Genomic DNA, 13,315 nt, shown 5'->3' with positions numbered 1-13,315 from the left:
GGTGAGTGTCACAGTATGGGCGCTCTTCCAGCCCTCCCCAGCTGGGCACCGTGCAGAAAGCTAACCCAGAGCCAATGATGCGCAGGCTTGAGCAGCGAGATCAGAGCAGGGAGTTCATCGATCCACATCCAGGTCATTAAACCCAAGAGTGGTCTTATCGGAAAAGCAGCGTCACCCAACAAAGATCAATATCGGATAGAGAGATTTGGCCTGGAGGACGGATGAGATAACAGGGTTAGTGAGTGGCTAGCTACCTTCCCACAAAAGACAAACATGAAACTTGAAACAGATGCATGTTGCAACGGCATGAGAATCTCACATCCTCCAAACCGCTGTTGGAAGTTTTTCCACTTCCTCTGATGGGAATGTTTATAATGGAAGAAAGCAGATACTTACTGTAGAGTCCAAACAGTTCTGTAGCTTCAGTATGCTGGTTTGTGTAGTTTAAAGCTTAAAATGACTATTTTAGAGTGTTTGTGCAGTCATTTTAAAGTAAATAAAAGTGGGGTTACAGTAAAAAAACGAGAAGAACACATCCATCTCACTGGAATTAAAAACAAATAGATGGAGATAGAGAAGGTAGAGATTATCTGAGGAGGTTGACCTGCATGTGGATTATAGACCGGCCATCTGCCACTGTGGGATTATAATCTTACAACGAGGGAGAGAATGACAATGAAGGGAAGCTGAAGATGAACATGTATACTTTCACACAGTGAGGCAAAAGTCACAAAAACGTGTGCATAAATTAAGCGAGAGACACACTGCTTCACTTTAAATAAGGAATGTTTGGGGAGGAATAACTAAATAAGTGAATGATTTGTGTCTTTTCAAACATTCAGTGCCAGCTTTTGATACTTTCAGCTTTCGCATACTTTCTGATTACAACACATTTCAGGTTGAGCTTTTATTCGGTGCCACTTTGTGCAACACACATGCAGATTCAGATAAAGGTTAAGGAATGAAAGTCTCTCCACTGCCCTTGTCTTTGGTCCGCTTTCCGTATCTGGTATGACTTTATATAAAACAGCTGAATGACATCCTGGCCCAGACCCACACCACCCGCACCCTCCCTCATCCCTTTTCCACAATCCCCTCTCCCCACTGGGCATACATTCAGCCCCACAGCTCCTCCCCCTTTTCAGTCCAAAGCAGACAGAGAAAGGCGAGCGGGAGTGTACTCTGCTTTTCACAGCGTCTTTCCCTCCCTCTCTTATTCTCACACCCCTCCTCCAGTCTCTCACTCCCCTCCCTCTTTCAGCTTTGGGGAAGCAGCGATCAGACCCTGCCCTTTTCTGTTAACAAACAGACAGAGCAGAAAACAAGCATAAAGAGACAGAAAAGCAGAGGGTGAAGACTGAACTGACTGACAACGAGAGGCAAGCAGTGGTAGTGACAGATTTTTCTGAGTTTGGATCAAACGCTGAGTGGGATCGCTCCTCTCTTCTCCGTTGGAATACCACTGCAGGGCTGGGAATCTTATCCCAGTCCCGCTCCTGTTCCTCCAGCTCAGGCAGCTCCGCTCTAGGATGCTGTGAAGGATGGTCCACCAGGAAAACTGTTCGTACCAGGTATTTGTCTGACCAAAATGACACAACAAACATTGCTGTGCTTCAGCTGGCAGTCTTACAGGCGCAAATTGATGATGATTCTTTTTATTTTGTTACGTGTAGCGTTTTATAAATCGTAAGTTTTCCCTACAGTGAAGCTTTAAATGTCACATTTGAAAATAGGACACTCAGCACACATGTGCAGGACTTGTGTGTCACTACTGAGACTCAGACCTGTGTGGGAGTGTTGCTCTGTCTTTTGCAGTTACGTGATTGTGTTGTGAATCTGATGGCTGTCTGGTTGCTAAGAGAGAACTTGACTCCAGGGAATAATGTCCTAACTCCCATCCACCTCCTCGTCATACAACCCCCATAACATGGAAGCATGAGTTTTGCATGGAACTGCAAGTTTATATTCTCACAACTAGCCGCTGTAAAGGATTTTCAAAGCTGTGAGATTCATATAGCGGCGCAACAATATTCGTTGTATGGTGCAGAAAACATTGTGATAAATATTTAAATGATAATGCGTGGAGGGTGTGATTGTGTGTGGATTCATGTTTATGGCCGTGGGTGACCCTGGTGGGACATGTGACAGCAGTGTCCCACTTTATCTAACTAAGAATTGGGAGAAATGAAGCATCTGTGATTAAAGGCAAGCATCACATCACAGCTGTGCATCCGGTTTTCTATAACCAGCTCTTCTCAGGAAGAAAATCTGCAATGCAGTGAAGATGGAGAGTGGAAACAAGCAGAGAGGTAGATGAAAGGCACAAGAAATGAGGGGATATGCCGGGGGAGGCTGCGAGGAAGGAAAAGATGGAGCTTCTTTGATGAGAAGAAACAAGTGCAGAGAGTCCCAGAGAGATGGATGGGCCTTGTGGGTGTACTTAAAGTGTTTCATCAACATGTAATATGGAACTTCAAGATGAAAACTCCATATTCTGTCCTTTAACCGCAACATTTTGCATTTAGCTCAAATTCACTTGCATGAAACCTTCAGCTGAGTTGATCAAGCGTACTCCCAAGCGGGTTATTAACAGTTCCCAAATGCTCAAGTCTCTACAATTATCCACATTTGTGCAGTCTGATCTCTTGGCTGTTTCATGCAAGTGCTCTGTATTCTTAAGATTATCTTATGGAATCAATAAACTGCCCTTAAAAAGATATAATATTTGTATTATTCCCTATGCGTCCTCCACATATCAGTATTTGCGTGTCAGGAGGGTGGATTTGCGCTCGTGTTGGGTTAGGGAGCAGTTGTGTAATGGGATAAGGATTTCCTGCCATGTTTGTGGCAGATAAAGGCTCGATTGAGTGACTGAGAAATGGCAGGAATGAAGGAAAGAGCACAAGATAACCAGAGACGCCAAAGGGATAGTGGAGATGACAGATGAAAGACAGAGATGAAACAGTAAGAAAATTGACACCTCTGGCTGAGCAAAGTCCAATAAGAAGTGTGCAGACAGCAATGACGAACAGTCTTCCAAGGCAACTATAATAGATAATACACATGAAAAAAAATAATCATAATCATCTCCAGTAAAGAGGAAGGGAAAATTAAGGAGATGTTAAAAAAGTTAAAAGCAGAGATGGCTTTAATGTGGCAAAAATACTGGAAAAGAGCGAGATGGAGAAAATAAGAGAAAGAATTCGAGCGGTAAGCGGAAGAAGAGGTTCAAGCTCTTCTGATAACAGCTACTCTCTAGAGGCCTCTCAATTAGACTGGTAACCTGGCAACCAGCAGGCAGACAGCGCCCCTCACACACACAGAATAACACACACACACACACAGAGGGTTGGTAAGTAGCAAAGGGCAATGGCGAGACAGGATTGAAGAGAAGGAAAGAGTGAGGGGTGTGATGTGACATAAAATTGTCAGAGAGTAGATGAAGTGGAAAATAGAGAGAGGTCAGTGTGGCCATGTATGTGCCCATCTCTTTTTTTAAGATCAGCATCAGTGTTTTGTCCTGCTTTAAATAAGGTGTGGTCCTCTGTGTTTGGAGGTTAGCAGTTTAAATCCTCTTTTCTTCCCTTTGTATTCCCCACATACCATATCAGGCAAGCTCCCACTTAATGTCTGATACCATTAGCCAATTAGGAGGCAGGCTGACCCTGGGAGAACAAGAAAAGCAGCCATTTAACCCGCAGTCATCTGAAGCCATCAATCGATTAAGGTTCTAGTTAGTTTAAAGTCCAAAAAGAGGAAAACATTGTCTCTTTAATAACCAATCATCTGCTAGATCTCCTTTATCTCTGTGCTGCACTTCATTTCATTAAGTGTTTAAGTGAGCCAAAAGCACGCAGACCCTCTGTGTGTTTACTCGAGTCTGAGGTCTCGGTATGCCGCCCTGTTTTCAGATTCTCGTGTAAATCTATAAATCTCGCAGCGCCGTATTGCTGTCAGCAGCAGCAGCAATAACCAGTAGGGTGAAGGGTGATGGGGAGGTTTATCAGCTTGGCCACAGTGTGTCATCCTGGGCTGGAGGAATATTGTCAGCTTGCCAAGGCCTGGAGGTGTGGGGGGGCACACATGAATGCTGAGTACTCCTACGCGTAGTATTTGTATGTACATATGTATATTTATGTTGGGGCTACATGAGCTCATGCAGTTTTCCAAGCTTGACTGGAAAACGATGGAGAGAGTTCAAGTGTAACTGTATATGAGGTGTGGCCTAATGAATTATAAATGAGAGTACAGTGCCGTAGATCGCACTGGTAGATCATTCCAGCCTGACAGAACCAATCGATAAGTTGGTGCAATAAGCAAAAATCTATGGAATTACTGTCAATATTGTTTTCCATAGTACACTAGGCCATAGACCTTAATACATTATGTTTGTATAACGTAAGTGAAAGGCATAAGTTTACACAGAGATAAACATATGTATTTAAACTTATTCCCTTTTCTCTGCTAATACTAACTTGAGCTTTATGTGCTTCTTTTCAAGCTTTTCAAACTTAATGCACAAGCATGTGATGCTGTACAACTTCTTTCCAGTGCTCATGTTGCTTGTTGGGCATGTTTCTGATTTATTTTTTAATCAGTCCTTTAGCAGTACTGGCCCTAAGTCCAGTAAATAAGTAAATAAGGCTTAACTTTTGGACTTTAGATGCATTTTGGTGCAAAGCAGAGGTCTGAGTCATTGTCGGTTTTAAAGCCTTCTTGCTGACAAACATCCCCCATGGGGTAATGTCGTAATTACCCAAGCCAAGATGTGGTCCTGATATATTTATTTGATTCACAAGCACAGTGTTTCTTTGTAATGTGGAAAAACTGACACTGATAGTTCAAAACTTCATTTGTTTTTCCTAAGACGTGTCGAGCTCTTCATCATGTGTTTTGGATTTTTGGATGTGGACGTTTTCAGACCTTTTCTTTGTAGCCCGTGTGGAGGTTTTACTTGTGTGGCCCACTTGAGATCAAATTAGGTTGCATGTGGCCCTTGAAATACCTTTCGATTTATCTGGCTGACCTAAATACACCACTGTTTTGGCAGGTTATACTGTAGGTCACACTAAACTCACATAAAAGGGAAATGTTATGAAATTATATTGAAAAAAATACTAAAAACTTTTGTGCATATCGTATTATTAACATAAAACTCATAACTCATATTCCCTTGCCTATATGGACAGGAAGATCAGAAGGGAAAATAAGAGCATTTCTTTCCCTAAAAGACACCCAGACCGTATCATTTTTGGATTAATTGCATTGCATCATGATGTATGTGCCTGGGATTGCATGAGTTTTGAGTTCCTTAACATCACTCTAACAGTATGTTTAATGTTGTGCAATTTACCAGAATTGGAGCTCCCTCAAAAGCATGCCTCAGTGTGAGTTTTGCAGACTTCCCGATGGGCTGCCCTGTGTTCCTTTCACAGCCCAATTTGTTTGGAACACAGAGCATCACCATGGAGAAATTCTTACCACGTTGCTATGGTAGCAGACCCCGTTCTTTTCCTCCTCTTTCCAAAATAAGATCAGATGAGAATATGTGGCGTTACTTTCAAACGTGTCAGTAAAACTGGTATGATAATGACATACAGATATTAGAAAGATGATAAACAGTAAAGATGTGATTCTACAGCATGTGCACAGGCATGCGTTTGTTACTATTATCTTTGTGAGGACATTGGAATATTATGTATTTCCTAAAGCTAAACCTTTATCCTAAAGCCAGGTCTTACCCCTTCAACACACCTTGTGAAGTGTGTCAGAAAATGACGAGCAACCAGACTGTCCTCACTTCCTGCAAGTGTCCTCACCCCTAAGTTCTCAATTCTGTATTGGTCCTCACAAAGATAGATATACAAGTACAGAAACACACATAGCGCCACTGGCCTTGGATCCCAGGCGTACAGGAGGTGCCAGGAACCCTCTCCCACAGTCACCCTCTGTTCACTTGGAACAATAAGCCTTTCTGTGTGTGTATGTGTCTCTCTGTCTTTCATACTCGCTCTCACAGCTGACCATAAAGTCAAGTCATCACCTATACTAGAAGAACTAACTTGCATGTGTGCAGCCTCGTGTGTGTGTCCTAAATGTAGCTTAAAGTACCCACAGTTCACTTCGCCTTTGAACTGTCAGTAGGGAATGTTTGCACTAGTGAGTGGATGTGCGTTTGTTTGCCTCCTTTGACTAGGTAGACCAGGTAACCAATTCCTCCCCAGCCTCCTATCACACTTGAATCAGCAGTGACTTCACCTTCACGATGAAGTCAGCCTCAGTAATGAAGTCGAGATCCAGCGGGGCAAACTCTGCCCCACCCTCTAACTCCAAACAGGCCGCTCTCGCTGACGGCTACCACTGGCTTTATCAGCCTGCGCATGTATGTGTGTGTTGCATGTATTGTCCCCAGCAGCACCCCAGTGTGGGTGGATTCAGGAGACAGCCAGACAATTCGCTGTACTCTGCCCATAATCCACAGGGATCAACACTGAATCAAATCCACTTCCTATTTTTTCCACTTAACCCTTCTGCGTGTGTGTGTGTGTGTGTGTGTGTGTGTGTGTGTGTGTGTGTGTGTGTGTGTGTGTGTGTGTGTGTGTGTGTGTGTGTGTGTGTGTGTGTTCAAAAGCTCTTTGATGTTATCATCCAATTGCATTATTCCCCAACTGTCTTCCTCTTTGATATTTTTTCTCGTGTTATTCTCATCTGCGCGCTCTCTCACTCTGAGCAGAGAAACAGATGAATGTGACTCATGTTCATCAGTACCACTTGGCATTCTCCTCCCTCTCGTCTTCTCCTCACAATCCTCGTGTCCCCCTTTGTCCTTGGCTGGGTATTTTATTTCTTATCTGATATCCTTGTCTTTCATTTAGATCCCTCACTGTTTAGCGTGATACATCATCTGAAGCCACCTGTAGGCGGTGGTTTAATGCTTCAAAAATTAAAAAAAAACCTCTATTTAACTTTCATGTCTACTCTGTTTGAGATCAGGGTTAGCTTGTCTAATTATACAAAGCTTTTAAGGGTACCATAGTTTCACTTGTTGTTCCTAATACGTAATAATGATTTTAAAATACTGCTGCAAATATATCGTGAATATCTTAAGCTGTTTTCCCACATGAATTACAAAGAATGTTTGAAAGATTAGAGTACGTATAATCCAGTACACACAAAACATGAAATACAGTAAACAAAACAAAAAGTTACCTTGAATTGTGAGGAAAAAGGTTCAAATTACAATGTCAGATGGAGCAAATGGTCATTATGATCTTCCCCCCAACCTGCTGAGGGTCCTGGGCAATTGTGCCCTTGAGATGACCCTCATTTCATACAGATTCTGAAGGTAACTAAGGATGGCACTGGATCCTGCATGGTCACTAATGCTGTTTGATACACCCTCTAGCTAGCTAACACCCTCCACCTTCAATCAGGCTGGAAATCTATCCAAGTTATCTTATTTCTCATCTAGTACACTAACTACTGGAAATGATCCTCGTGGCCTGGGAAGGCCTTATAGAGTATACGAGAAGCAGCACACATGTTACAAGGTAACATTGCATGTGTAAAATACCTTTCACTTCTGGGATATTTCAGATTTCCAACTTTGGAAATACAAAGTTTGATGTATCTTGTTTTCCATTAAATAAAATAAAACAAACCTCTATAATACAACTGTGTATTGAATGCATTGTGCCTGAAAATTTTAACAGGAAGGAGTAAAAACAATAACATCAGTTGTAATCTGTCAGAGATGTGCTGACATTTCGTCATTATGAAGTAAAAATATAAGTGAGTACCAGATTTGTCATTCTAAGTTCTTGTCGTACCGGCCATTTTTCTGTGTAACCAGCTGACGGTGTGTGTGTGACTGCGTGTGTTTGTGTGAAGTCATGTTCCCTGCAGTGTGAAGCTGCAGCCATATCTGGATATAATTTTCTGTCTGGGCGGCTATGACAAATATATGAGTCACGGGTCAATAACGTCTCACAAAGATGAGATCATTACACACCATGGAGAGCTCAGATTGAAATTGTAAGTCACCGATACAAGGCACAAGCAATCTTTGTGTGTATGAGTGAGTGAGTGACTGTGTGTGTGCTTGTGTGCCAGACTAATGGTCTATTGTGCTCTGTCAGGGTTTATTTAGCTGGCCGGGGCTGTGGGGTTTGCTGGCTTTGGAGTCTGGACCAGGCACTATTTTTACCTTAGCAGGAAGGGAGTACACCACCTTCTCTGTTACATATGCTCACTCTTAAACATTCATTCACCTTCAGTGTATAGTCTGATTTGCAAAGTTTTATCATACGCAGAAATCCTATGTGGGACAGACTGGGAAGAAATATAAAGAGCGAGAGATGACGTCCAGGAGGGCTTTTAGACACAACAAAAACCATCGAAAACACACATGGGCGAGCACAGTCCCCTACACACACATACTGCGGATATCCCTGTCCCATCGCTGAGGTGTCTCTTTTCAAACTGGTGGTGAGCAGCTGCTGTCCTCATGTCAGGGCATGAAGATGAAACAAACACCCGTCTGAGTTTCTCTCCTCGCTCTCTCTCTCTCTTTCCTGTCCTGAGCTGTGAGAGGCTGCCCTGGCCAGAGGGTGGAAGGTAGGGAGGGTCTAAAGGGGCTTTACCTCTGACAACTATGCTTTTTCAGTCCTGTGGGAGAGGCGGAATGAACCTATAGACCGAGCGTGCAGAGTATTCAGAAAGTGCAGGGAAGGAGAAACAGCGTCACAACATGTTAGGGTAAGACGAGGAGAAGACACCAGTAGAGGAGTAGATAGGGGTCAGTTGACTGGGATTATGATGCATTTTGACTGGACTAAAGCTCAGGAGTCAGTGTGGACTACAACCTACTGACTGGGACGTAGAAGGGAAAAGACAGGAAAACGGAGAAGGAGAGAAGGATGAGGGAGGCACTGGATAAAACGGATGTATGTGGAGGGGTGGATGATGTCATCAGGCAAGCCTCCAGTCTCTACCTCAGTGATGATTATAAAGAGGTAAAAGAAAGTATGGAATCAAATTTTGATCATTAATTGCATGATTTGAAAGTGTGTGAAGTCAGCAGGTGGATTATTTTAGGTAGGTTTCTTCTACTTCGTGTCTGCCAACTTAAACCACTGAACATATTTTTGTTCTGTTTTGTGACAAAAATAGAAGTTCAAACTTAATGCAAAGTGTAAAAGCGCTACTACAGAGTTCGGAGTTAACTCAGTTCCTAATGCAGCCATCTGTAATTTATTTATAATCAGTATGAAATGTTTTATTTGTTTAATCCAATCCAATGAATACACTAAATTGTGCGTTTCATGATGGCCCATTAACCTCACTGTGAGTAAAAGCCTTCATAAAGTGACTCCACCAAGTTATTCTAGACCTTTAAAGGCACTTATTTGGGAAGTTATTTGGAGGTCTTAATTTAACTTTAATGGTCATGGGGAGAAAAAAAACTACAGAATCTGCTTAAAATCTGATAAAAATGCTTCAAACGTTTTCCTGATTTAGGCCCAAAATAAAGTTTTTAAAAGCTCATGTGCCCTGAAAGTTAAACCTCCACCTCGATCTTTGGTGGAATTTTCCCACAGATTTCAGTTCAGGGATCCTTTGAGTGTTTTGATGTCTTTATAATATAATAATGTCTCTTACTGCAACTGGCTCAGAAATAGTCCAACGCAACACTGCACTGTGTAAGTCTGACATCACTAGTTCAAGGATTTGCTCTAGAGAGAGAGCTAATGGGCTAACAGTTTTTGTTAGTTCCCAGTCTCCTCGGTGAACTAACTCACCTTCATACTGAGCAGAGACGCGATAGTGAGTTTCAGCTTCTGATTTGATTTTCAGCAAGAAAAGTAATAAAAAAAAATTCCAAATGGCTGAACTTTCCATTTAATCCACTTTTGCGTGTTGTGCACAGCTGTGAATGCAGCTCAAAGACCGAGGCTGATGTAGTTTGGGCTTTTAAGCACTTACGTATTCGGGCCACTGTTATGACAAAACAGTAACCAGGACTTTATTCTGTAACTCTGCTGCACTTTGCTCTACAAATACTCGGCCCTTCTGCTTGAAAGAATCCTCTAGTGTCACATGGTGGACCCATTGTCCTGTCCAAACCCACTTCATGCTCCTTATCTCTTCTGCCTCCCTTTGTCAGTCTCCCCCCCCCCCCTTCTTTTTTTCCTTTCTCCCACCAAAACCCTCCCCCACCTCTTTTACCCCACATGAACATTCATGTGTAGCCCAGTGCCACTTGTTGAGTTGTTCCCTTCCAATCTGAGTGACAGGAGCAGCCTTGCACTGACCTGCAGCTGAACTATACGGGGGGTCAAAGGTCAGGTCTCTTATCTGTATGGAATGTTCCACTGCCTGGACAGACGGGTCTCAGATAGCATGAGAATTGAAGACAGTCTTACACACACAAGCACACACCTCTTTAGAGACATTTAAAGAAATCTGTGCGCTTCCTCTGCTGCTGAGATGAGAATATCACTGCCGTGTAGATGGGAAGGCTCTTCCAGTAGTCAGTCAGTTTAGCCTACAGGGTGTAAAGCTGTCCTCATAAAGCAGATGCCATCCTCAGAAAGTCATTGTATAACTGTATGCCAAGAAGACCACGAAGATTTGACACTTTGTTCACTTTGATTTATTTAGGGGTTACAAAATCTCATGTGCTATTTTGCTTTAGATATGCTTCTAAGTAGCTATGCTGTGTAATGGATTACCAGCTGCTGGACATGCACTCACTGTTTTCGAACTGTAATTGTACATTACAGTGGTACAGACAGTGCAGACAAGCAAGAAAGCAAAAATAGAAATGAGCATTTTCCCCTCGATGTTACATTTTAAATTTTAAATATAGTCAAGTTGATCCAGTTTTACTCTAAGCCTGCAAGAACATCTGTGTGAAATGTGAAAGTATGTAGCACAGTCATAACAACTGGCTCACACAGAAGACTTTTTGGCCTTGTTTCTGTTTGTAAAGCTGAGGGTTCAGCAGCATCCCACTGTTAGTCCTGGAAAATATATGTGAGTGAAGTCATCCCCGTTTGGATTCACACCATCACACAGAAATTTCATAACGCAGCAACGCACACGCACATCGACACAGCACCTTCGCTGAAAACAAGCACCCAGTCATGCCCAGGTGTGCTCCACTGTCGTGCATTTACTAATAATATACATGAAGACCTGACGTCTGTGCTCACAAGAAGTGCATGTGTGATAACAGTGGGTTCTTGTTCTCAGTCAGGGAGTAAGGTCCGGGTCACTGAAAAGACTCCATTGTGCAGAAAAAGAGAGACCACTTTGTAAGGAATTGTGTGAAAAGAGATGAAGAAACCTTGTAGAGCACTCCTCAGCCAAGGCCAATACCATATGTCTCAAATTCAACAAAAGTGATCCCCATCTGTTCCAAACTTTAATATGCACTTCCCTTGCTCCACCTGTCCACCAAGTCTCCAGACACTCAGCCTTTAGTTTTTTGGGTTAATCTTGATGAAAAAAAAGATAAAGTATGCAGCACTGATCACATTCCTTAGCCTTCGCAAAGGAGTGAAGGGGTTTATAAGTTTTAAAGAAACACTATCTACCACATATTTTAAGTTACAGTAAAAGAAGGCTTTCAGAGACTGAAATCAGAGAAAAGTCAAGCACAGCTGTACTGATTCATGCACATCAGCATTTACATGTAAACACGTCTCAGATCTTAACCACTGAAAAAATTCTGGCCATGAGAACCAACAATTTTGTGGGAGGCAGAAGGAGGATGCTCTTTGCTGGTGCGGATAATTAAATTCATCTCCCTTCTCTAATATAGATTTTCAGGGAAGATTTGAAGGCTCAAAACAAGCACCCTGTCGTCCACTGCCAGGCCTAAATCACCCTCTAGGCCTGCGGATGAATGGTTGTACTGCAGAGTGGAGAGGAGGAAATGCCTTTGTCAATGAGGGTTTTTTCAGCAGAGGAAATTGCTTGGTGATTTTGAGGAAAAACAGAAATTAGTCCAATTGTGTTGGTCCCAATCTAATTTGGAAAGTGATGGCTCTAGTGTTTAGGCCAGGAACTGATGGAGGTAGTTAGGATGATCTCTCATTCGGTGTCTCTTACTCGTTTCGTGCATTAAAATGTTAATGTAATGGATCCAGCAATTTTCCATGTCATCATCAAGTGGAAATGCTCATTTGCGCTTTGTGGATTTTTAGTTTTTCTTCTTTCTTTGGGAGGATATTTAGCAGAAAAATTACAGAGTAAAGCGCACGGAAGAATGTTTGAATAGCAAACCTAATGGAAAGGGTTTGTGTGCCTGGAGCCTGTGACTTGCAAGGTTTGCTTGTCATTCAAAAGTCACACCTGTAAGAGGTGGAAGTGACTATGGAAACTGTGACAGGATGTGATAGCTTCCTGCGTTTGAAAAGTATGTAATTAAACTGATTTTCAGTCAAGGGAGAAACTGAAACTAATATGAAATATTAACATTTAAAGAGAAAAAAACATGCACATTTTTTTTCTGCCCATTTCACACTTCCTCTTGTTAGTTGCATATTCAACACCTTTCTAAAAGGTTTATGGATCTCTCATGATGACTGTTTTACCACCTGCACGCACACACAAGTGCACAACGCAAACAAGCAGTATAACAGATGACGCCTATTCAATGAGAGGAAGTTGTTTTGTCAGGCAGGTGTCAGGTGCAGAGCTTTGCAGAGCCACATCTGCGTGATGTAGTCGTCTACTGTCACCAGGGGGCGATGTCAACAATATAACAGCCAGTAATGTGGGCAAACAAATGTGAAACCAATATGTAGTGCGTTATGGTGCTCGCCGAAGAAATGAGAATTTGTCAGGGTAAGTTCACCAGATAAGAACTTATCAGTCACAAGTCGTTAGCCAGTGACCACGCAGTGTCAGATCCACACACCTCACATTATCACCACCAGCAACACGCATGTGCGTCTCCATAGCCTCTGGTTGGTTGGATTGTAATAATCCTTTCCTCTGTGTAGCCAAAGAGCTATGCTTACGGACACAAACACAACAACATTAATCCGGCTTTAATCCAACTGCAGATCAGTGTTACAGTTTGACTCCCAGAGATTTTCCCACTTCTTTATGGAACGTAATGTTGTTTTGTGTGTCTTCATATCAGTTTTGACAGTGCATCACGACTATACCTGCCAGGGGCGTAATTTCCAGGGGGGTTAGGGGGGTTATGACCCCCCCAATAATCAGACCCAGCCAATATAACCCCCCTAATAAAATTAAGAATTATCTTGCATTAATAGGCTGTTTTCTTAAACCCGCTGGT

General features: G+C 42.5%; 1 protein-coding gene across 5 annotated transcripts in view; it reads left to right on the top strand.

Moving 5' to 3' along the window:
* The window catches only part of schip1 (schwannomin interacting protein 1), a 237,586-nt gene that overhangs the window by 209,176 nt on the left and 15,095 nt on the right, over positions 1-13,315 (top strand). The window contains exon 1 of one of the 5 annotated variants that reach the window (XM_012917182.4): positions 1,171-1,571. The exons of 3 other annotated variants lie outside the window; for them this stretch is intronic. In XM_012917182.4, the coding sequence (XP_012772636.1) occupies positions 1,542-1,571 (30 nt within the window). In that variant the 5' untranslated portion in view covers positions 1,171-1,541. Of the gene's footprint in view, positions 1-1,170; positions 1,572-8,640; positions 9,015-13,315 lie in introns of those variants that run through there. One more of the 5 variants, XM_012917181.5, reaches the window with a different exon arrangement.

This window comes from Maylandia zebra, linkage group LG14 (assembly GCF_041146795.1).
Source record: "Maylandia zebra isolate NMK-2024a linkage group LG14, Mzebra_GT3a, whole genome shotgun sequence".
Lineage (NCBI taxonomy): Eukaryota > Metazoa > Chordata > Actinopteri > Cichliformes > Cichlidae > Maylandia > Maylandia zebra.
Note: the sequence above shows the minus strand (reverse complement) of the source record. Positions and strands in the feature narration are given on the sequence as shown.